Source organism: Puma concolor, chromosome C1 (genome assembly GCF_028749965.1).
Source record: "Puma concolor isolate L17-30 chromosome C1, mPumCon1.1.hap2, whole genome shotgun sequence".
Taxonomy (NCBI): Eukaryota; Metazoa; Chordata; class Mammalia; order Carnivora; family Felidae; genus Puma; species Puma concolor.
Genome location: NC_141674.1, coordinates 54,677,470 through 54,703,691, shown reverse-complemented (window position 1 = coordinate 54,703,691; position 26,222 = coordinate 54,677,470). Strand labels below are relative to the sequence as shown.

General features: G+C 36.3%; 1 protein-coding gene across 3 annotated transcripts in view; it reads right to left on the bottom strand.

Moving 5' to 3' along the window:
• The window catches only part of PDE4B (phosphodiesterase 4B), a 535,038-nt gene that overhangs the window by 357,054 nt on the left and 151,762 nt on the right, over positions 1–26,222 (bottom strand). The window contains exon 1 of one of the 3 annotated variants that reach the window (XM_025934522.2): positions 4,398–5,025. The exons of the other annotated variants lie outside the window; for them this stretch is intronic. Within the exon in view, the coding sequence (XP_025790307.1) occupies positions 4,398–4,633 (236 nt within the window). The 5' untranslated portion in view covers positions 4,634–5,025. Of the gene's footprint in view, positions 1–4,397; positions 5,026–26,222 lie in introns of those variants that run through there. 3 annotated transcript variants of the gene reach the window in all.

The following is a 26,222-nucleotide window of genomic DNA, read 5'->3' as shown; positions in this document are numbered from 1 at the left end:
GTATAAGTTCCTTTAGAGCATGAGCTATGTTTTTTAGTACATTTGCACAACTATTAGGCACAAAAGTATACATTTCATGAACCTTTGTTAAAATGAGGAAAGATTTCCCAGTTATAGGTAGAACTAAATGGGGGAAAGGGAGAAAAACACAAGTCTTTTTTTCTGATACTAACTCTAATGGAAAGAATATTGCTCCCTGGGCAGGCACATTCCACAGGCAAGCAAGGATAGATGGACAGAATGCAGTGCTCACCAATACACTTGTTCTTCAAGAAGAGAGTGTAGGGATAGGTGTGTGGTGAGCACAGGGTGTAGTGAAGGCCATCACCAGTAACCTTATTTAGAGGATCACTCTGCTGATGATGATGGAGGAGAACCAGTGACTGAGGTTAGAACATCAGCAAAGGAATGAAGGTTGAAGAAGCTGGATACTATGGCAAGGGCCAGTCAGGAAAAAGCACTGCAGGAGCCAAGTAGAAGAAGATTATGCCTCAGAAGCTGTCACTCTTTGTGGTTAGGGATAAATAATACGCTTACCGGGGCGCCTGGGTGGCTCAGTCACTTAAGCGTCTGACTTTGGCTCAGCTCAGGTCATGATCTCACAGCTTGTGACTTCCAGCCTCACATTGGGCTCTGTGCTGACAGCTCGGAGCCTGGAGCCTGCTTCGGATTCTGTCTCTCTCTCTCTCTCTCTCTCTCTCTCTCTCTCTCTCTGCCCCTCCCCCACTCACACTCTGTCTCTCTCTCTCAAAACATAAATCAACATTTAAAAAATTTTTAAAAAAATAATATGCTGACCTAAGGACTCTGGCATTAATTTTCCAACTCCATACACATTTTGTTGACACTCTGCAATGTAAGATATGTTTTTTATCCATATTTTCTCATATCATCTAACAGTGAGTATAGTATCTATTACTGGGTTTCAAAATTCTAAGGAGAATTTGGAAATTTGGGATGGTGATTCAGAGTTAAATTAATGGCTGATGGAGTAAGAATACATGGAATAAGCTAAAGCAATTCAGAACATTTTTAAAAAATATTTGCAACATGTAATCTTGAAAAGAACATGAATTTAGAGTATTCTTATACTCCAAATGAAACTTAAGTGAGATACTATATATGAACATTCTAGTAAAGAATTTAAAATATAGCAGGTGTTGGAATCCACATAGATTGAACCAAAAGTTTTTCTCACTCACAGCAGTACTCAATTCTATATGTTGGGAGTATAAAAAAAAGAAAAAGAAAAACTTGGGACCAGTTAATAATGATTTTTGGATTCATGTAGTTCTTATAAGCCTTTTCTTAGTATTCACTGAGGACCAAAAACCAGATTACAAATATTATATGTTATATACAGATTGATCATCCAGAAGAATTTTCTAGTACCTGGACTATGAAACAGTGAGATTGTGTACTAAATGAGGTTATAGAACTATCTCTCCAAAGTCATAAAAAATAGGAAGATTTCCAAATGTCAAAGATGGAGTAATTGTGGTCTGCCCAAGGGTAAAAGGAAGCAATGAGATAATCACTCAAATTCCTTCCAGATTTAGGATTGTTTGAGTATTCTGATTAGTGACAACACACTGAATATCTACTTTTGTCTTCAGATATTTTAAAAATAATCCCAGAGTCAGTATTTCACAAGTGCTTCTTAAATCTTCTGCCATTAGCCCACACTTCAGAATTTGGGTTTTCAAAACCAGAGCTAGATGTTCATCTGAGTGAAATATGAAATCTACAAATAACTAAAGATAAAAAAAATTGTTCAGTGAGTTTAGACATAAACTGTATCTTCTGCATTGTTTAGCTTCATCATGAAAATTACTCTAATTTCAATGCTGGAATCAAAACAATCCAGTCTTCTTAAAAGAAGTCTACTGTCTACTGTAAAGTAATAACATGTTTTTAGAGACTTCTAAGTGCATATCTTGGAATTTCTAACTTAAATGCATGGCTTGGAAAATACCAATTGTTGATCGTGAAAGGATAGTTACATTTCATCATGACAAAGGGGCAAAAATAAAGTACTTGTGCTCTAATTTACTCATGTTCCTATTATATATGATGCTAGAAAAACACATAATTTTTAAGATGAGTGAAAAAGTCATTCAAATACATAACATATGTGTATATTTTATAAAAAGACATTTTCATGGAATGTTTCATGCAAATAAATTTGAAAAATATTAAACATACACTCAAATTAAACAATAGAAATAAATGCATTTATGGCTTAATCAGGACCTGAAAACAAACTGATATAACTTTACTAAGAATGGTAAGAAGGGGAGTATGTGAGTTGAGGGAGAAAAAGGGTGAAAATGAATCATGGTCATAACTCAAGTCATTTTATAAGTTTGGTGACTAATGGATTCTTTAAACCTATATTATGGTACATTATAACCAATTCATGTGTTTTGTGGGTTTTTTTTTTTTTTGACAATCTGTAGAAATTTTTGCTTTACCTCAGCTAGAAGAAGATCACTCTAATAGCATAAGTTACCTTAGATATCATTTAATTATTCTTTTTGTAGCTCATTGTAAGAAAATTTGTATAATGCATGAGTGAAACTGGCTTTTTAATCACTTTAAAATTTGGATTCTTTTGAAAAGAAAAAAATCCAATATTTATAGCTCATGTTCCTAGCACATCAAAAATCTATTCTAAGTAAAAAGAAAGGTCACATTATTATATTCAGAAACTCTACAGTAAGGAAAATATTACCAAAGTCTTATGAAGATTTACCATTATCTGAAAATTAGCTTACTAAAATTAAATGTCCTTCTTCTCAAAATACTGGTTTAATATTAACACAAGTAGTAAAACAGATAAGCCTATTGGTTAATTGTACATTTTCCATCTCTGTTCTTTTTACGAGAACTAATTATACCCACATCCCTTCTCCTATCCAGTTATACTACTTAGCAAACTATATGAAAATACATACACATTAGGAGTGGAGTAAACCATGAGAGAAAGGCGTTCTTCAGTATACACTTATATATAAATCTTCTCTTTATACAAATGCTACCATTGGTAGGTTTTTAAAAACTAATCACATGCATTCTACGTATGAGACTATAATTAAGATTTAATTCATCAAAAAGATGACCAGGAAAATTCTTCAATAGAACAATTATATGAACAACAGTCCATTCTCAGAAAACAAAAACAACCATACCATTTTAACTAGGTAAAGTATCTTTTGGCTAACCATGTGGTACCTATCAAAGGCAAGCTACATATTTCTAGGGGTAAGTTGAATTTGCCAATGCACTGTGCAGTAGATGAGACAAACATTTCAGATGAGTGGAAACCAGAATTTAAGTAAATACTAATGTGCAAACCCAGATATCCAGATATCCTCAGTTTATAATGTTGGTTGGCAACCTAATATGCAGTCACACAATCACTGTGTTAGAATTGCCTTTAAGAGGTACCAGCTCCCTTTATTGCTATGGTCCCTATTAAATAAAAACTATCCAGATACCCAATTTTGAAGGGTCTCTTAATCTGAAAGAAAATACGTCCTCTAGAGAAATCAGAAATGCCCCAGTTTTGATGCTTAAAGTTTATTTAATTTCTATTGTGCTTTTTTAACATTTCATTATCATACTGGTTTAAGGAAGCTACCCCATTGTATGTAACACATACATTAAAGGTGGCAGACTCAGTGCAATTTTTACAGAAAGTTCTTGAATGTACTTACTTGGCATTCCTAAGTAAACTGGGGATTTATTTATTATTGCCTATAATTCTGAAGTTACTACTTTTTTTTACAAGAGGCTCTTCAAGATAATAGCAATTTGAATCTAAATAAGACTAATTAACCATGTAATTTCAGAAGTGGGAATTTAGTTCTCCTTTTCTTTAAGCCAATAAATCAAAATCGCACTAGTTTCTACACAACATACATGGCAATGCAATAATTAAGTTTGACTTTATATTACACATTGCCGTAAGAAATAAATCAGAACTAAAATTCAACCATTTGTCTCATACCAAAAATACGCAATTAAAACATATCAACAACAGCCACCAAACACACCGAAAGAAGTCAGCTATCACCTCAACAGAGATTAAACAAAACACTGAATGTTAAAAACTCCTTCAGTATTTAATTTACCTAGAATCGGCTAGGTATACTTTGGTGAGCAGTAACTTTAAAGACTCCCTACAGTTAAAGGCTTATTTTATCTGGAAACAGCTTGGCAGCACAATGATAATTTAATATACAGTGCACTATGTATTCTTCAGCAGACCCGCTCTCCATTCGTTTCACACTTGTGGTATGCATTATGAACAAAATTCAAATGTTCGTTTTCTACATTTCTGAATCACTGCCGCTACTGAAAAGCACCACAGACACCTCCAAGTCCCGTCTTACCATGTATGAGCCACAGTAAAACGCCGACGTTGCCGGATGCTTTTATTCACCAGCAACTTTCGGAAAAAGCATGGTGAGTTCCTTGGTGAACTGCGTGGAGAAATTTTAGGAGATGTAGGTCTGTTTCCCGGTAATCTTGGAAGCTCCAGTTCTAAGTGCATTTGCTCCTTGAAAGTCTTTATGCAAACCTCAGATTCGGAAGCAGTAAGTTCTTTTGAAGACTCTCTTGCTGTCATGTCTTATATGGAGTGCTGGCTTTCACCACCCAAAACAAAAACCTCAAACATAGCAGAGACACAGCTGCAGGTTAGGAGGCTGATGAGTCTGCAAACTGTTTTCCAGTTTAATTTCGGAAGCTGCGGCTCCAGTGTTTGAGCTGCTTAGAGCAAGAGCAGCATATTCGAAGAATGGTAACTCAGGCTGTCACAAGGAGCTTTATCAGCCTGGCTTCGCCTCTGAAAATGCGCCAAAGTACTTCCTATGTCAGTAGCCTCCTTGTGGATGAGGCTTGTCTGCCAGCGACACACTGACACTCACTGAATTCATTCAGCTGAATATATCAACTCATGAAATATTCATAAGGGCTTCTGATAAATCCTTTACATGTATTTTTTAATCTTATCAAAGGAGCTGCACTCACTAATGGATAGTCGGCAAAACCTTGTCACTTGTTTTGTTTGCACAAAAAGCAGAACTAGAGCCTGTCCAGCACATGTGATGTTTCAAGTCTTCATTCAGAATTATCTTGCCCTATAATGCACACAACACTAACTCCACCTACCAGATGCTTATTGGCCTAGGATTATTTAAATAATCGCACTCTGTTTCCCCCTCAACAACACCCTCCATCACTCAGATTTTCATCAGATTTGTACAGCTACTGTTCTCATCACAGTGAAAACATTAAATCAGGGACTGTCAAAAGCCTTGCTAAAACAGCCCCCCAAATTCCATTTCTGAATGAAAAAGCTGATTTGCTGAAGTTTTTTTCCCCCTTCCCTTCTCCAGAAGATCCAAAACAGCATCTATATAAAAAATGTCAGCTCACAGGAACACATTGGATTTGGTTCATTCCCCTGAGGAATTTAAAGGCTAATCTTTATTCCAATAAACATTACCCTCATTCTTCTGTTTAAGCTCTTTGTTCAAGGGCTAGCCACAGCAGCCACTCTGTTAGTTAGATGCAAAGTCACTTCTGAAAGCCAAAACTTCACAGAACAGAAAGGGAGGTAACAACAGGGAAGAGTGAAAGCTGCTGGGAAAAGTGCAGAGTCCAAAGTCAAGCATTGCATATGTGTGCGTGTGTGTGTGTGTGCGTGTGTGTGCGCAGGTGGCTATGTAAGACAGTGTGTGTGTGTGTGTGTGTGTGTGTGTGTGTGTGTGTGCTTTGTTCACAAGGGCATACAAATGAGATATATGGACAGGGGAATCCAAACAAGTGTCTCAAGTACCAAAGCAGATCATTGTAACCTGAAATTTCATTTAGAAATACACTGGAAAGCAGGTTTGATACTTTAAAAGGCACATGGAAGGGAAAAGAATATGGTGGTGCTTGAAGTGTACAGATGTTATGAAAAGTCTGTACCAGCCATGACTGCCACCAGGGCCAGCCTGAGCTCATAAAAATTTGACAAAGCAAAACTAAGGCTAGTCAGTGAGAGTGACAGTTAAGGAATGATTCACAGGAAGACTTCAGTGAATAAAGGAGAATAGTTTTCCTCTAAGGTGTGAGGACTTCCACCTTTAAAAAATCACTCACATACGTCATATACTCTGACTGAATACCTAAAGGACTGAAAAAGAGCAGATGATGACCTAGGGAAAAATAAACCCCATGCCAGCCTTTGGGGGAAGTGGGTCAAACCTAATAGAAAGGAGTTAAACTCCTAGTTTACAGGTACTATCTTGGAAAGATATTGATATTGCAGTAACACCCTAAAAATACATCACGAACAAAAGCAAAGTTAGGGAATTTCAGAGTTGGAAAAAATCTCAGTGATCACCTTATTCAGCTTCTCATTTCAAAGACAGAGAAACAGTCCCAGAAAACTTCAGTAACTTATCCCAAGTCACATTGATAGTTGACATTAGAGCTAAAAATAAAACCCAAGCATTCTGATTCCCAGTTGACACTCTTTAACTGTATGAAACTAAGAAGTCAAAAGAGTCATTTTGTCCAGCCAGGTCCTCATACATCTTCTTTATATATTTGAGTATGTCTTAATATCATGTGAGGAAATATGGTCACTGGTACCTATTATTTACCACATTATGAAAACAAAGCTAGGACTTTCCTCCAACAATAATATGATTTAAAACTGAAACATGAGAATATGTGATCCTGCCAATATTCAGAGTGTTTCATTTGCAAAAAAAAAAAAAAAAAAAAAAGCACTTTGAAGTTACCAAGGTCTTTCTCATAATCACTTTTTAAGGTTGCCAAAATATAGTAAGCATTTCAGGGAATTTTTTTCTCCTAAATTATGGTAAATTTCTTAACTTAGATTTAGCTGTAGGTAAACTGGGGTTCAGATAAGGAAATGTTGACATATGCTTACCTAAAGCAACATAATGATGCAACTGTAATTATTTTCCAATTCTTATCGGCAATTTATGTGACATTATGTGACATTTCACATTACTCTTCATTTTGCCTACTATGACAAGCCAATGTCCCAGTTAAAGAAATTTTGAGAATCATCCTAAGAAATAAAATTCTCAAAGATAAAGTCTGTTAACTCTACCTACTCTAGATAACATTTAGTAATACTAAAGACAGTTAATTGAGATACAAAACTTAAAAGATAGCGAGACTATTTTAAAGTCTGAATTAGTTACCCTAGAGGAAAGGAAATGTATATCTACAGGTAAGTTCATGAAAGTTTGTTTCTAGAGTCAAAATGCCAAAGAAAATCTCAACACCGTGTTAAATATTGAAGTCAAAGATGAATCTAGAAAGTAGGAAACGGGAGGTGTTATCTAAGAAAAAGTACACAAAAGCACAGTAAAAGCAGATAACACCCTGCTATATTTTAGCAAAGAATATACCGTTCTGAGAGAGACAGTCAAAAGAACTGGAGAAAAAAAACAAGAATAAAGCAAACAGTTATGTGCCCTTCTAAGAGGAGGAGGAAGGAGCCAAAGTCAAAACCTTCCTATCTACATGCCATGCTTAGCTAACCCTTGGCACCCCAAAAAGAGAGATGAGTAATTCTGAGTCAATTTATTAGCATACAGATAGTTGCCCTTGGGAATTACTTGAGAATTCCAATTAGAGCTATGTCTCAATTTGAAATAATGAAATTCCTAGTGCCCACATACTGTTAAAGTGATATGAATCAAGAATCTATCATAATAAAATATCATTAAAGGATCTGAATTGAGTTATATGGTCAAAAATAATAATGTATTATATGTATTATTTACAAATATTATGGACAAATAAACAATACTTTGAGTTTTTATCAAATTAAAATGGAAAGCAAATTAATTACAACCAAACAAAATTATAAACTTGTAGTACAAGTATTATAACATTGTTAAAATGTATTTTAAAAGTTATACTTTGTAATCAAATTATTTTAAATGAAAATAATTACCTTCTTTTCGTATCCAACACCTTTCAGACTTTAAAAGTTTACTTGGAATAAATTTTCTCTGACCTGAGTGACCAATTTTTAACTAACTGCTATTATAAAACTAAAGTATTTTAAAGGCATAAAACCAGATTCTATGCAGTAACATTATGTATAACAATGTTGAAAACAAAACAAAACAAATATGGCTAAACATTTACCGTGAATACAAAGCTGGATATTTGAGAAGACAGAATGTATCTGGAAGTTTCTTTATGAAGAGGAATAGATTTAAGACCATCAATATTAACAGAGTTAAATTGCTGTTGATTATATCTCTAGATTATTACCCAGTGCTCTTTTTCTAAAACAACATACAATCTGAGCACAGCCATGAGGCTCTACTCAATTAAATATGGACAAGCTCTTCTTTCAGCCAGACAAGGTAAGACGTGAATACAGAACACCAAGAAACACCAAGAGCCTCTTTCAACAGAATGCCCTACTCACCACAGATGGCAATTTGTCCCAATTTCTCCATTTCAGAAATTTCTCTATTTGAAGAAATAGAACTAGACTTATTCCAACATGGCTGAGGAAAATATGCCATTCAGTTGAATGGAAATAGTTGTCTGGCCATCTAAAAGAGGAACAGTTAACTGACCATTCTTTAAGAATTAAGGGATGATAGGGAAGTAGCTCACATTTATTGCATACCTGTGGTATCAGACATTGTTGTAAGCATTTCAATAAATTATTTCAATGTTTCCTCATTATAAACTTATCAAACAAGTAATATTGAGATCTCTGTTGGACTTCCTGATAGTATTAACCTCTGAGGTACTTAAGGGCTGAGCTGAGCCTTGTTCATTTCTAGAATATGGAAGAGTCTGGTACAGAATTGATACCCAATAAACATTTCTAGACTGAATGCACATTATTTTGCTCATTTTCAGATGAGATCATCAAGACACAAAATTGCATACTTTTTAAGGAGTTGACCCTACACCACACTTTTTATAACAGAGGAACCTAATGAGACAGAAGAGGGAATGCAAGCTCCCACGGTAGTCTCATCTTGTCACTAAAGTACTAAATGTCCTTGAGTCTGAAATCATCTAGCATGTTATCTTTTTAAATTTTTTTTCAACGTTTTATTTATTTTTGGGACAGAGAGAGACAGAGCATGAACGGGGTAGGGGCAGAGAGAGAGGGAGACACAGAATCGGAAACAGGCTCCAGGCTCTGAGCCATCAGCCCAGAGCCTGACGCGGGGCTCGAACTCACGGACCGCGAGATCGTGACCTGGCTGAAGTCGGACGCTTAACCGACTGTGCCACCCAGGCGCCCCTAGCATGTTATCTTTATAAGATGATATGAATGCTTCACTTTTACCCATATGACACTATTTAATTCCTCAACATTACTAAAATAGTGCTCCCAAAAGATCAGCTTTAACCTGTACCACCTCCAATGTCACCTAAATCCTAGAGAGGGAAGCTTATACCCTCATTACTTGAGCATGGTATCACATGGTTCATATAAATGGTCCCATTCAAGAAAGAAAAGCCCTCCAATGACTCCTCATTACACTCAGTAAAAGTGAAGGTCCACACAATGGCCTAGAAGACCCTAAGTGTCCCCATGCTCATCTCAGTACCTCTCTGATTTCATGTTCTTATGCATTCCCTCTGGCTCTCTCTGCTCCAGCTTCACTGGCCTCATTTCCGTTCACTGAACCTGTTGTGGAAGTTTCCTCTTCCCCAGGATATCTGCATGATTTGTTCCCTTATCTCCTTCTAGGGTTTGCCCAAATAACACTTTCTTGATGAAGTAAGTCTTCCTTCATCATCCTGTTTAAAACTGCAATCTCTCCCATTCTGCATCACTTTCCTTCATGTATCTGTCAGCATATAATATAGTATATATTTCTTATTTACGTGTTCGTCATTATTTGCTCCCCCTAGAATTTATGTTTCACGAAAGCAAGAGCTTTGTTTTGTTCACCAGTGTAACCCTGGAACAGTACTGGCTATGTAGTAGATATTTAAATAAATATCTGTTTGATGAATAGATGAATGATCTCCTCGGTGCAGAATAAGACAAGGGAGGGGGGTAGCAGGCAAAACTGGGATAAATGACCTCTCTCAAAGGAGAGCAAGAGCTATAGTGGTATTAAGCCATAACCCTTCCACAATTTTGTGTATTATTTTATGTCATTTTCCCAGCCTAAACGTGTTCAATGTCTCTACTTTCTTTGCCAAGAATACTGTCTCATCCATTAAGGGTAAATTCACATGAAAACTCTTCACTGAAATCCTTCTCAGCTTCCACAGGCAGAGTCCACCATTTCATCCCATCTGCCTGCCACCAGCACTGGATTCATCTTCAGAATGTCTCAGAGGATATCGTAGTACATATTATTGTCTGTCTCCTGGAGTAACCTATGAGCACTCCAAGGACATAAACCATTTTGCTCATTTCTTTATGTCCACAGTCTGACATTGCTCTGATTAATATTTGTTGATCGAAACTATGAATAGAAAATGAATATGGTGCCCCAAATCATGCCCTCCTGTCATGCTCAGATTATTCTTACTGTTTTGACAGCTAGTCCGGGCAATATCCTAACTTCCTGAGCTTACGAAGGTTTCCAGAATGAGCTGCTTAAATCATAGCAGTTTGGCTGTGTTTCCCATTTTAAGTAGCATTTCTTCATTCTTTAAAAGAATTATCACAATTATCATTATTACTATTATTAGCGTTCACATTCTTACTGCAGTGCAAAAGCAGAACAGCCATGTGTTACACTGCCTTTTCATTAGGTGGTATACAGGCAGGACAGACTTGTAGGCCCTCTCCTCATGGTGCTTTCTGGGTTGGGCAGAGTAATCAGGTGCTTCTTTCACAAAGCACATCCAGTGAAGGCAAACTGCATAGGCAAAAATACTAAGGAAGCTCCTCGCTTTGTTTCGTAGGTCATTGTTAACATCAAGATATATTAGCAAAGATGAGTCAGATACCTAAATGCAAGGAGAGAAACTATTCCCATGGTAGGTGTTTTAAAATCTGCATTAAATGAAGGTATTCCAGTTCCCAAAGATAATACTAACCTGTCAGCAAATTACCTAAAAGGGTGACTTCAAATGAATAGGATATTAGGGACATATATGTTTAAAACAAAGGCATGTTTGGGAAAACCTCTTTCTCTAAATGATTTTGTATATTTTTATTATTATTTCTACTCTGTCAGCAGTCTTCTGTAAAATATGCTTTAAAACGGTATGGTATTAATCTACAGCTAAAAATTTTAAATGTAAATAATTATCTGTGTAAGACCAATTAACTATGATACCACAGAGATCATAGAAAGTGTATAGCAGACATGAAAACTAAGTCAAATTCACTCCATTGCTCTTAAAAAGAGACTAATATTCAGGGATCCATTTCATGCTTACATATATATTTGCAAGGATTTAACAGAAACAATATTTTCCTAAATTAGTGATATAACAGGATGAGTCTAAAAAGGGTACTGAGTACATATGAACATGGAAAATTCTTTCAAAATAGTGAATTAGATCATCATGATTGGCTCATTTAATTTCAAGTTTGTTTATTCACAACATATTCTGTTAATTCAAAATCTGTTCATATTAGAAATTTTTTAAAATTCAGTAACATTAATAATGATAATGATTTTGATTTATAATGAAGAAAATGGAATTTTATCTATCAAGACTGCATGTGAAGTTCTATTATTAAGAGGTAACTCAAATTTAATTTCCTATAAATATTTCATAGCATTGAAGCACTGCAATATTAGCATATGTAAAATCCAAGAGTGGAGACATTTTTTATGCATGCATGCCAAACTCTGTAGCAAAGACTTTTAAATAGAATGTATATTTTTATAAAGCTCCCTTGGTTACTTTTTGTCTCTCTTGTTTTCTTTTTAAATTTATCATACAATAAGATTGACCTTTTTGGAGATGGTGTTCTATGAAATGTAATGCATGTCTGGATTCATGTAACTCTACCATAATCAGGATAGAGAACAGTTCTATCAACCCAAAAACTCTCTTGTGCTGTGCCTTTATAGTCACATCTTCTTTCCACTCCTGATTCCTGGTGATCCCTAATCTATCCTCCATCACTGTAATTTTGTGTTTTCAGTAATCTTATAGATATGGGATCACAAAGTACTTCACATCTTGAGACTAGCTTCTTTCACTCAGTGCAATGTCTTTGACATTTAGACAATGTTACATTTATTAACAGTTCATTCCATTTTACTGCCATATAGTTTTCTGTTGTATGGATGTACAACAGTTTCTTTTTTATCCATTCACTGCTGAAGGAACATTTGGGCCACTTCTAGTTCAAGACAATTATGAATAGAAATGTAATAAACACCATGCACAGGTTTTTCTGTAAATATATATAGGTCATTCCTCTAAGGTAAGTACCAAGGATTGGCATTGCTGGGCCATATGCTAAGTGTATGTTCATCTTTATAACAAAAGGTCAAACTGTTTTCCAGAATGGTCGAAATCATTGTGCATTTCTATCAGCACTATGTGAGAGTTCCCTGTTGCTCCACAGACTTGTCATCACTTTGTCTTTTGCGTATTTCAGCCCTCCTAATAAATGTGTAGTATGTATCTCATACTGCTTGGTTTACAGTTCCCTATTGGCTAATGTTGATCATGTTTCCATGTGCTTATCTGCCATCAGTAGCTTCTTAAGTACAGTGTCTGTTCAGGATTCTCACCCATTTTCAATTTAGATTGTTTCTTTTCTAACAATTGAGACTTCTTCCCCGATCTTCCCACTAATGTTTACTTTTCAGAGTTCTCAAACAGCTGATCTATGCATTCTGTCCAGGACTTAAAGTTATATTTAGAGGTAGAAACAGAATGGAGCATGATGACTCCCATCTTACCTGGAAACAGAACCTTTAACAGAATAGTATCAGTTACAAAATCTGAAAGTTTCAAATTGGTTTTACAGTTTATAACACTTTTACATTATCAACACTCTTCTTGAAGCCTTTAATGTTTCCATTCTTGCCTTAGCCATTCCTTTACATCTGTGGGACTTACATATGGGCCATCAGAGTGACTTCCTAAAACTCACTCTTGTTGTAATTAGTCCTCAATGCCACTACTGAGGGCAGGCGTGCTATCACTGAGGAACAGCAGAAGATTTGATGCATTTTGTGGCAAGTTAAAAAGAAGCCCTTCTAGAAATGGATTCTAGGTGACTTCCAATCTCTCTTATCCTGACCATTTTCCCAAACAAGTTTCCTTTTTCCACTGTGGCATCATGAATACTTCTGAAAGAAATCTCATCTTTTCACTCCTTCTTCCTTATTTCTTTCTATACTAATTCACACATGCCTCAAAGATATACTTACTGGGGCGCCTGGGTGGCTCAATTGGTTAGGCGTCTGACTTTGGTTCAGGTCATGATCTCACGGTTTGTGAGTTTGAGCCTCATACTGGGCTCTGTGCTGTCACCGAGATCCTCTTTGCCCCTCTCTCTACCCCTCTCCTGTTTATTCTCTCCTTCTCTCAAAATAAATAAATAAACTTAAAAAAATTTTTTTAAGATATACTTATTGAGTAGGTACTATGTGCCAAAAATTTGATTTCCTATTATCTTTGGTAAGCCTGTATTATTGCTTGAAGTTTTGATATTTGTTATTCAACATAAAATCATAATTCTAAAAGCTTTATGTAATGTTTATTTTATCTGTGACTTGATAAATTTTTCAATCACTTTCGATTAACTTTTGTTTATTTTGCATTTAGCAAATCTTTATTCTGTACATACATAACAAGTCTTCACTGGCATGATGATGTATTATCTGAAAAAGTTTCAGCATCAGTCTTATAACTGCTTTCTTATATGTACACACCTTACAAAAAACTCTATGCTCTTAGAGAGTAAAAATCATAATATATTTTCTTTATTGAGTGGTTAATATTTTTATTTCAAAAAATCAGGATATTGTATATAACGCTTTCTGAAAAGTAAGACATTATAATTGAATGAACTACTCTATGGGTGTTTTTTAAATTAAAATGTATTTATGTGACACTAAATTTTGTGTGAAGTCAAAACTAAAAAATTCATAAATATTTAAATCATTTATGTATTAACTACTTTATCCCAAACTCTTGCACACAATATGCAAAATGCTTTGTGCATGATAAGTGAATGTGTAAAAACCCAAGAATATGAATCAACAGTATGCACTTAATTACTGGTATTAGTTCAGTGTCAACTATGAGTCAGGCACTGTGCTAGTCTAAGGAAAACTGCAATGAGTAAGCGAGATTCCCATCCATCCTCATGGTAATTATATGCTACTTATAGTCTAATGGTACAATTATCACAGGTCAATTCTAATCATAATTCTAAACTTATCTGCCTCCTTATTCACTTGCTCTCCTTTGAAAGGAGGTCAAAACCAGGTTTTCTTCCATTTTCCTCAGTATTTGGGTTCCTCTCCATTTCATAGATTATCCTCATCCAGGCTGTCATACAAGATAAATATGGAGACATTCTTTGTCCAGAATTTCCATAGTTTTTTTTCCCATAGTATATCCTGTTAGTCCCTATTCCTTGCTCATAGCTCAACTTATGATTTTTTTAAATACCAAAGGAATGTAGATGCCCATCCAGTGATACATACCAACCAATGCAAACAAACAAACAACAAACAGAACCTCTTGCTTCATTTCTCTGAATTCTAAGTGGGACATACGGGATTTCTGTCATTTTTTTAAAATTGATTTTTTAATGCTTTTTATTTTTGAGAGAGAGAGTATGAGTAGGGGAGGGGCAGAGAGAGAGAGGGAGACATAGAATCTGAAGCAGATTCCAGGTTCTGAGCTGTCAGCACAGAGCCCGATGCAGGGCTTGAACTCATGAACCATGAGATCATGACCTGAGCCAAAGTTGGCCACTTAACCAACTGAGCTACCCAGGCACCCTTGTCCAGTTTTTAAAGTAAATGGTAAGTGGTTTTTCTTCCTTTGGTTCACCAAAGTCTGACTCCCAATAATGTCCTCCAATTGGTTCTAGTTCTGGGACCTGGGATTACAATGAGTAAGTCACATGATAGACTTTCAAAGATCTATCCTCTAATACTTTTATATCTTAAATAACTACAGCTCTTTCAAGTACCCTTTATCAAACACAGATTAGATAGTTTTTGTAATAATTAGGCTGAACCACTGACATACATAGTAGTAATGGGAGAGAGTGTACTGGTTTGCTGTAACTGCCATAACAAATACCACAGATCAGGGGGATTAAACAACAGATACTTATTATATCACAGTACGGGCAATCAGAAGTCCCAAGCAAGCTGTCAGCAGAGCTGACTCCTTCTGAGGGTTGTGAAAGAAGGATCTGTTCTAGGCCATTCTCCTTGGCTCATAGATGGCCATCTTCTCCCTATATCTCATCACATCATCTTCCCTCTATGCATGACTGTGTCCACTTTTCTTCCCCTTTTATAAGAACACCAATCCTATTGGATTAGGGTCCATTTTAATGACCTCATTTTAACTTGATTACTTCTGTAAAGATCCTATCTCCAAATAAGGTCACATTCTAAAGTTATGGAGGTTAGGACTTCAACATATTAATATAGGAGGGCCCCAATTCAACCATAACATTCTACCTTCTGACTGCTCAAAATTTATGTCCTTCTCACATGCAAAATACATTTTAATTGTACCCAAAATTTCTTATCATTCAAACATCAACTCTGAGTCCAAACCTCATTTAAATCATCCAAGTCAGTTATGGATGAAACTGAGGGCAAGATTCATCATGGGACAAAGTTCCTCTCCATCTGTGAAACTATGAAACCAGAAAACAACAGAGGTAGAACAGATACAAGATAGACATTTCCATTCCAAAAGGGATAAATTGAATGGAAGAAAGGGTCATGGGTCTCAAGTAAGTCTGAAACCTACTAGGACAAATTCCATTAGAATTTGAAACTTGAAAATGATCTTCTTTGGCTCAGTGCCTGGTCCTCTGGGCCCTCAGCCCTGAGCAATGGGGGCCCTGCCCTCCAGGACTGAGGAAGTGGTTCACCTTCTGAAACTAAAGAAGAGGCCCCCTTCTGACACCAACATGGAAATGGTCCCACTTTCCTGGGCTTATGCCTTCTGGGCTTATAGTGCCAGTAGTAGCCACTGGCCTCTGAATTGCCTTTAAGGTTGTTCTTCACTTTTCTTGAAGGATTACACATGTTTGCAACTGGATAGATCTATCAGCCCATTTCCTACCTGTGGAATCTCAGAAGTCTGATAGCCTTCCTTCATCTTATTCACTCCACCTTTGTCTCCCTTCAATTCTAACTGGCAGTGTTTCTGTTATTACAGATTTTTTCAAAAAGCTGGGCGGGGGGGGTGGTCTCCCATGCAATTCACAGGGTCTAAGCCATCAGACAAGAGAGTCCACCACAGTTCTTTCCCAGATAACCACATCTCTATTCCTGACTTTTGCTAAGTGATTCATTGGACCCATGAGTAACATGGTTGGTTGTCCAGCAAGCCCTTGATGTTCTCTCTAGAACACATTTTTTTTCCTTTCTTTTTTTTTTTTTTTTGTTTGTTTGTTTGTTTGTTTGGTTGTTTCAATATGAATAGGCTGAGAATTGTCCAAGTCTTCAAGTCCTGGTTCCTTTTTACTTAACAATTCCTCCTTTAATTTATCTTTCTCCTCTTGTATTTTACTATAAGCAGAAAGGAGAAACCAAGCCGTGCCTTCAACACTTTGTTTAGAAATCTAAGTCCAAGTGTGTCATTTACAATTTCTACTTTCTACCCACAAAAAACTAGAACATAATTCAGCCAAGTTCTTTGTCACTTTATAACAAGGATCACCTTTCCTCCAGGGTCCACTAATGTGTTCTTCATTTCCACCTGAGACCTCAACAAGGCCCCGTTAACATTCACATTTTTACCAAGTATCCTCAAAGCAATCTAATCCCTACCTACAACTCTTCCAGTCCTCACCCACAACTCAATTCCAAAGCCACTTCCACATTTTTAAGTGTTTGTTACAATAGCACTCCATTTCCTGGTACCAAAACCTGTATTAATCTGATAGGGCTGCTGTAAGGAAGGACCACAGACTGGATGGTTAAACATAAATTCACTGCCTCACAGTTTTGGAGGCTAGAAGTACAAAACCAAGGTGTTGGCAAACTTGGTTCCTTCTGAGGGTTGTTAAGGAAGGATGTTTTACAGGCATCTCTTGAGGGAGTGAAAGGCAGAAGGAGAAAGAAAGAGCAACTTGGGAGGTAAGATAAAATAACTGATATTTATTGAGAATTTACTATATACTAAACATCTTTGTACATATTATCATTACTTATAAAACTCATAATAGCCGTCTGAAGTATATTCTACCCTTTACAGATACACAAACTGAATTACAAAAAGGTGAGATGAATTACCCAACATCATCCAGTTAGTAAGGATTTGAACCCAAAGTCACTGACTTCAGAACTCCTGCTCTTATCTGTTATACTGCAATGCAAAAGGAAAATAAGAAGGAAACACATGGATATTCCCTAAATATAAAAAAATCCACTGTATAAAAACCTATTAACTTTAATTATGTTGTATCCTGAAACTAGAACTGCTTCTCTAAAAACGTCGTATTTCAAGACAATAGAAAATCATTTGAATATGCAATAAAAATTATTAGTTTCTCCTAGGCTAACTTCACTAATGAGCTATTTTTAAAATAGTTTTGTCTGAATGTGCTCTTATTAGTTTTAAGTCAATTTTGAAAGGAAAAATATTGGCTGGATGGGCCTTGGCTTGTTCATTCATTTGCCACTCAAAATTAGAATTTAATTGACTTTCACATGCTGTTAAAAACTAGAATTTTTCTTATTTACCTCCTTTTGTTTCTGATAAGTATTAAAGACAGAAATATTCTCCTATGATTCTATTTATAACCTGTTTCAGCTTCTAGTAGACAATCCTGAAACTTAACCTTTTGGGACTCCAGGGTTAACAGCTTCATTCTCTTGGATTTCATGACTATGAACAATGTTTTACTATGAAATCCATACTGAGTTTCAAGTTCTGGTTTGGATTTTAAGCTATTTCATTTGTGCTACATTAGCTACAACCAATATTTTAATTTTATTTTGGCAATTTAGAAATTTTAGAAGTGAGAGATCAAATTCTTAATGATACCACTTTTGTTTAATCTCTTCAAATTTTTCTCTTCTTTGGAATGCAGGTCCACTTTTAACAGATACTCTAAGATGCCACTTCACACCAGCCCCCAAAGTAAAATGTAGGGACTCTTTCATTCCATTTTCCAATCTGTGCTAACAGCACTTCTTGGTTCAGTTTTCTGGATTTCCGGACACAGTTTGGGTTACAGTAGCCACTAAAATTCATGGACACTGCTTGCCGTACATAGAAGCCAAAGAAAATTTCATCTTCAGAAAAATATAAATTCAAAGTGAAGCATATTGAGAACATAAATGAGATTCAAATAAAAAGAAAAGGAACACCCTTCCCCCTTTGTAGCAGGTGACTTATACTCTAAAATCACAGCCTATGGTTATGGCTGTAGATTCCATTGGATTATTTTTTACAGCTAAGGCAATGTGCCTCTTAAGGCAGAGATCCAAATTTCTGAATCGTGACGGCAACAGCTGAAGACTAAAGATAGACGGTCAAAATAGCATTTTCTGTACATTTTCAGTTGTTAAAAAACCAGTTACAGTACATTATGTATGAAGTACATTGTTTTAATCCTGTGATGGCTCCACTGGAGCCATAAATCTGTCAAGATTTATGACAGAAAATATTATTTCCTGCCTTCATTATATATACATCTTTAAAATGGTGATGGCTCCTTTTCTTAATATAATATTTTCAAATGTATTTTATATAGGTGCCTACAATCCTTATGAACAAACCATTCCTGTTTCAAATAAATGGCCCATTACATGGCTAAGCACACTCACCTCAGGAGCTCTTTGCTTCTACCTCTGCCTGAAAAGCCTCTGCTCTAGATCTTTCTATGGTTCCCTCCATATCTCCTCAGACATACGCTCATACATCTTCTCCTCAGAGAGGCTTTTCCTACTCAGCCTCCGTAACACAGTACCCCCATCCTCCCTCTCCCTGGCTTTTGTTCTGACATCTTCCATTCCTCTCTGACGTTGTTGGTTGTCTGTCCCTACCACTAGAACTAAAGTCCCATGAGGACAGAGACCTTCAGTTTTATTTACCACATGACACCAACACCTAAAACAGTGTCTTGTATGTCGTAGGTGTTTAATACATGTCTGCTTAATAAATAAAGGCCACTTAATTAAACAGTAAGAGCATTTATCGGTGCTCTCATCAATTTCTATCTGTCCCCTTGTCAGTCACCTCATCCAGGTCCTTAAGCCAATTCAGTCTTACAGCCCTGAAAAGAGATGCTGAAAGACATGTGCAGAATGACCGACCAAAGGCAAGGATGAGACTTGTCTTGAATTCTCCACTATTAACAGCCTTTGAGTCCTACCACTGCTGGGGCACCAATGAAAGTCTAACCTTCCATATTCAGAGAAATATCTCAATTATCTATTGCTTAGCCCAAACACTTCTTGCTAGACAGAAGGCAAAGCAGAAGTGAACTTGCGACCTTCCCAGTGGAGTTACTGCACCACCGCCCAGCAGGATTCGTTCTTTCAGACAGCACAATGGTAACACTGTGTACAGAGGCACCATTCACAGGAGACACAGGAGCTCGGCCAAAGGCAGGAAGGCAATCTGTATTGAATACTATATGCCGAGAGGGCTTTCTTTTCACTTCAAAATGAGAAGCAAGCAATTTGGGGGATGGTAACTGTCCAAGAAGCTTTACATGTCCGCTAGGTAGAAAGACCCAGGATGTGAGTCACTTCTTTTCTGGAGCATGGTTCCAATAAGGAGTTTTGTTTTGGTAAAGTAATAGAAATGTTCTTTGAACTTGATATTCAAGTTTGTCACAGCTCAATAAACATTGGAGGAAGAAGATGATGATGATGATGATGATGATGATAAAAAGTAGCAAAATGTTTCAAATACAACTGAGTTAGACGACCAAAATATTTACTAAAGGCATAATGGTTAATGGGACTTTGATGGATACCTATTAAAAATCCAGATGTTGGGCACATGGGTGGCTCAGTCAGTTAAGCGTCCAACTCTAGATCTTGGCTCAGGTCACGATCACATCGTTTGTGAGACTGGGATTCACTCTCTCCTTCTCTTTGCCTCTCTCTGCCTCTCTCTGTGTCTCAAAATAAACAAACTTTAAAAAAATCCAGAAGTTTATAAAGGAATGAGATGCCAAGGTGAGAGACCCTTAAATCTGTATAAAATTCTAAATAACTCAGTATTCAAAACACTGAGCTTTTTTCCAAGGAGATTTTTGGTAAGCATAGTAATTCTCCTTTCAATTCTAAGCTATCATTCATATTGTCCAGAAATGCTGCATTATAATTAAGAACTATTTTGCCATAGATAACATTACATTTCCTAAACAGTACTCTTGGTGTTTTTTCATTAAGATTACTAAGCACAAAAATACAGCAATCCATAAAAAAATCTGTATATGAAAATACTTATGTGGAAACAAATTAAACTGCTGGTAAATTGAAGAGCAATCAAGTAGGAGAATGACCTAAGAGAATGAATTATTTATCAGGAGTCTGTGTCTTGAGATCTAACATAAGCCAGCTTCTTCATCATCATAGGGCAATTCATTTAAGCCTTCTGTTTCCCAGTTCCTCGCCTATAAGATGCAAATGTTCATACCTAGTATTTTGCAAGGTAATTCATGTAAATTAGCAAAGTACAATTTAAAATTTAAACAGCATTGCATGTGCAATGCAATCTGGTAGGTACATACATTTGGATAGTATACTCCCTGGTAGGATTTAAAAAGTGTTATAGACATTATCATATTCATCTTTAAGTATTCCCTGTAAGGAGGGAAATTCCAACCTCAGTGTGGCTCCTCAGCTTTTGTGCACAGTTCCCTGCTAGGTTACCTTTTGTCCACTTTCCCAAATTTAAATAAAGTAAAACTTCCTCCTGAAGGCCTATGGCAAGATTTTCAAAGCAAAGCGCAAACATAGTAAGAATAACATGAACTTAGTTTCTGTCGATTAGTATATGTAACATTTCTTGGAAGAAAGACCAAGAACAATATATCACTGTCTCTATTTCCCTCTAGTAACCAGAATAAGGCTAGATCTAATTGGTTGGTTGGGGTTTTTTTTCCATTACAAAGTACAAAAACACACATAAAGGGAATAAACATTTGTTGAGGGATTATTTGTACTAAATGCTTGAGATATTATCTCATGTAATGCTTAAAATAATTCCATGATGTAGGTTTTCATATACAGAAAATTTCATAGAGAAAAATTTGAGTCTTGGATAGCTTAAGAAATTTACTCAGGGGCACCTGGGTGGCTCAGTCGGTTAAGCGCCCAACTTTGGCTCAGGTCATGATCTCGCAGTTCATGAGTTTGAGCCCCGCGTCAGGCTCTGTGCTGACAGCTCAGAGCTTGAAGCCTGCTCCGGATTCTGTGCCTCCCTCTCTCTGCCCCTTTCCAGCTCATGCTGTCTATCCGTCTCTCTGTGTCAAAAATAAATAAACATTTAAAAAACCTTTTTAAAAAAAAAAAAAAAAAAGAAATTTACTCCAAGTCAGAGCACTAACAATGATGCCCCTGAGGCTTTTCTGTCAATTATTCTTTGTTCTTTTCATTATACTACTCTTCTCCAAGTGTGTCATTCCATAATTGGCACCACCAGCATCACTTTGGGTTATTTCCCAAAGTGTATTCTGGACCTGTTTTTAAAGACTGCTACCTACTGAATCAGAAATCCTTAGGGTGGGACCCAGCAATGTGCCTTCATAAGTTTTCAACTGCTTGTGATGCACACTGAAGTTTGTAAACCATTGCATTCCACCATGTTTTTAGAGTTGATCTCATGGAATTCTAGCATATAATGAAACCAAAAGTAAAAAGGGGCAGAATTATATAGTTAGTAGGTCAAATTTCCTAAATATACATTTACTGAGTTAGGTAAATCTGCCTTCAGCTAAGATAGTGAGTGTGGCATTCTCAAATCCAGAAGTGCTTAGGTCAGAATGACAAACAGGTGTCATTATCTCAGGTGTCAAGTCAAATCGATTTGGTTGTAACTGCTTGAAACACCAAGATGAGATAAGGAGGTTTATGAGGTTGCATTCAGTGAGAAAGAAGGCCACAATCAATTAGTAATATCTGCCATGGGTTGGGGAAAAGGGAATGGCAGCACTCAACTAGTGTAGAGTGATCAACTGTGAGCTCCTCTAATTATGCTAATGACTGAATACAGTACTTCCTGTAGAAGGAGCCAGCTTAAAGATAGAATTTTAGAGATTGGGGGCCCACTGGAAAGAATAGTGAGAACTTAATATAGAATTGAAGCAATTAATGATAATTACAAGCACAGTCTTGTTTTTTTAATTTTTTTTTCATTTTATTTATTTTTAGAGACAGCACAGCGGGAGAGAGGTGCAGAGAGAGAGAAAAAGAGAGAATCTCAAGCAGGCTACATGCTTAGCACAGAGCCCAATACAGGGCTCAACCCCACGACACCAGGATCATGACCTGAGCCAAAATCAAGAGTCAGATGCTTAACCGACTGAGCCACCCAGGTGCCCCAAGCACAGTCTTATTTTTTGTAGTTGGACATACTACTCACTGATAATGGTTCTCAAGAACATCTTTGAGCTTATTAAAAGTATTCTATTGGAACATTAAATGCATGTTGCTGAATGAAAGAAGCCAGTCTGAAAAAGCCATATACAATACGATTCCAACTTTAGAAAAGGCAAAACTATGGAGAAAATAAAAAGATCAGTGTGGGGAGAGATGGACAGGCAGAAGATCAAAGATATTTAGGGCAGTGAAAATACTCTAATAGTATAATTATGGATATATGGCACATTACATTTGTCCAAACCCACAGAATGTACCAAGACTACAGACTTTTGGGAGGGCAATTAGTATACATCAATGCAAGTTCGTCCTTGGTAAAAATGTACTTCTCTGGTAAGTAATATTAATGATGGGGAAGGCTATGCATGTGTGAGGGCAGGGGCATATGGGAAATCTCTCTACTTCCCTTTCAATTTTATTGTAAACCTAAAATTATTCTTTAAAACTTAAGTCTTTGAATAACATAAAAGTATTCTCTTGCATCTATCTCTAAGTAGAGATTGGGATGGAGGGCAATGATGATATAGACTTTCCATCTTTGTGACATAAAGATTATTCCAGCACTACATTTCTGCCCCATCCAGGTTTTGCATTGTTCTGTGTGTTCTATGGATTGTTTCAGATTTGTCTGATGTGTGAATGTATCTGCCTCCCCATCTAAATTACATCTAAACTGTGACAAGCTACTTCAGACAGAGATCTTATTTTGTTTCTTTGTGTCCCTCCCACAATATCTTCCTGCAATCTTATGTTCATAATAGAACTTCAATATTCATTACAAAATAAGCCAACAATAAAAAGAAAATAGCTACTAATTTCTAAGTGTCTACTGTATTCTAGTAGCTTTGCAGATATTACAGTAATTTTACAATATATATTTTTATCTCCTGTTGTACGCTAACAGAAACTCATGTTCTAAGAAATAAGACTCAAAACTGGAAAACCAGTAATTCTTGAAGGCTTTATTCAGACCCAGTGCTGTCTCACACCAAAATTTTTTCTCCAACTACAATATCTTCACTAAAATCCAATTATTCTATAAAATAGAGTATGTATTTATTATTTGATACATAAATATACATATATAAATATAAAAATAATCACTGCATTTGAAGACCTACTTTAGTAAACATAGATTCATTCATAATTACCTACGAATTGAAGCATTGCCCTGTCACCCATACACTTTCAGCTTACTTCTGTGGAAATGGACTATATTAAGGAATAATTCTGTGCGGCTTTCCAGTTAATGACAAAAGGGGCTTGGTTCTGGAGATGACATTTTTTCCAATATTGTCATTAGCTAATACTCAACGTTAGCTAGCCCTGGGTTTTCCTGGAAAAATAAGAGGGATAGATTTTTCAGCCAAAGGGACACTTTGCTCCTAGAACTTTACCTAAATGCAATCAAAATAATGTACAAGACAAAATATTCGCTAGAGTAGAAATTCTCTAGGGCAACAATCTGTCACATTCAACTTGATGCATGACACAACGTAGGCATTCAATAAATGTTTGATCCTAAACAAGTTAAAAAGAAGAGAGTGTGTTATTTTCTCCTCTCGTTACTTAAAAGGTAAGAGGACTAATAAGTTATGATTCATATAAATAAGGGGGGAAAAATGAAAATACTGTCCAGAAATGGCTGTGTAAATAACAGATAGTAAATCAGAGCTTATCAGATAGGATGTGATCCCTTATGCCTTTCCCTTTACCTCTACTACTTTTGGTAAATAAAAGACCTTCAGGTGATTCTGTCTCATCCAATTCCACAGAATACCAGTGGAAGAATATCATCATTCTTTGGCCAGAGCCAGTTTTGATCCCAGACAGACTGATCTCAAAAATGACCATTCATCCCTTCTTCAGGGAAATATTTAGGCTTGCCACAGCTCTTCTTAAGTACATTCTAGATCTACAAAACATTGTAGAAAAAAATAACCCTAAGGCCCAAAAAGCATTGATACGTGGATTTCGTGAGAACTCAAGATCTGTAATAACCGCATAATCACAATGACAAAAAAACTCTGTGTGTAACTTAGCGAGATATGGTACTGTGGAGAACAATACAAACGTACCCAGCAGGCCATTTGAAGGAATCATCTCTGGCCTTTGGGGAGACTGACCATCTAAACAGCAAAATGATTTGTAAGACAACTGGAATCTGACTTATAATGTATGTGTCAAAACAGACCTGTATGTGAACGTGTAAGTGCATAAGTGCTTGGAAACTTAAAAATCAAACAAATCAGGTTAAAGGCAACAGAAAATCCAACAAATGTGTACTAATAACATTTTTTAAAGTTTTATTGTTTGTTTTGTTTTGTTTTGTTTTGTTTTGTTTTGTTTTGTGTACCAGAGTGTCTCCCTAGCCTGGCTAGAAAGAATAGCATGATTTTTTAACAGGAGAAGCAACGGTGGTGGATATTTCTTAGTAACACAGATAATGGCTTTTATATTCACAAGATATGAGACAAGGCATTTAAAAGTCCAGAGGAAGAAGGGATTGTAATCTACTTTGTTTCATTATTGATTGTGATGCTCATTTCCAAAATCTCTCAAATTATGTGTTGTTATAGCTACAGGAACTTAGCAAAACACCTGCTCAGGCATTTCTAGAGATGATTATTTAGTTAGTCAATTCTGGCACTAATCATTCTCCCTCGTTTTTCTATTGGTTTGCCAAAAACAGCTGCTAACCGCATCCTCTCTGAACACTGTCAGGGCCTATCATATTCCACTTTTAAAATAATTGGAATAAATGTCATTCCCAACACTTTCATTTCACTTCAACTACATATCATTCTCCCAACTCTGCCAATGGCTACATGTGTGCCATCAACTCTCTCCTTTATTTGCTGATGGGTTCTTCCATGTAAGTCAGTCACATAAGGCTCTGCATGACATGACTCCCTTAGAAATCTCCCCAGGATACCTACTACTATCTATTAATAGAAATGCCTAAATAAGTACCCAGCACCACATAGATTTTCATAGCTGAGGAAGGCAATGGCTGCTATTAACATGTCCGCTACTTTCTAACAAATGCATTGGTACTTGAAAGAAAATTTAATGGAGATGTTTTATGTAGAAAAAGCACTCAAATTATTAAAGGACCAGCTGCCATTTCCTATGCACATAGTCATAATATTATAAATTAAAGTACAAGAATTAGTCACCTATCTCAATTGCCAAGAATCTCGTCACTGGAGAATTAAGCAGATGAAGCCAAGATTTAGGTTCTGTGTGCCTATAGGTCTCACTATTTCTAGTTTCTTCCCCTCCATCTCCCACTAGAATACCTTATCTTCCTGAACATATCGACCTGGCCATGACATACTCTTGCTTTATCAGTCTCAAGATCCCAGGCACATGAGAGATAAATTCCAATCCCTTTAGCTAATGCTTCCCTTTTCTTATCCTAAAAAAGTA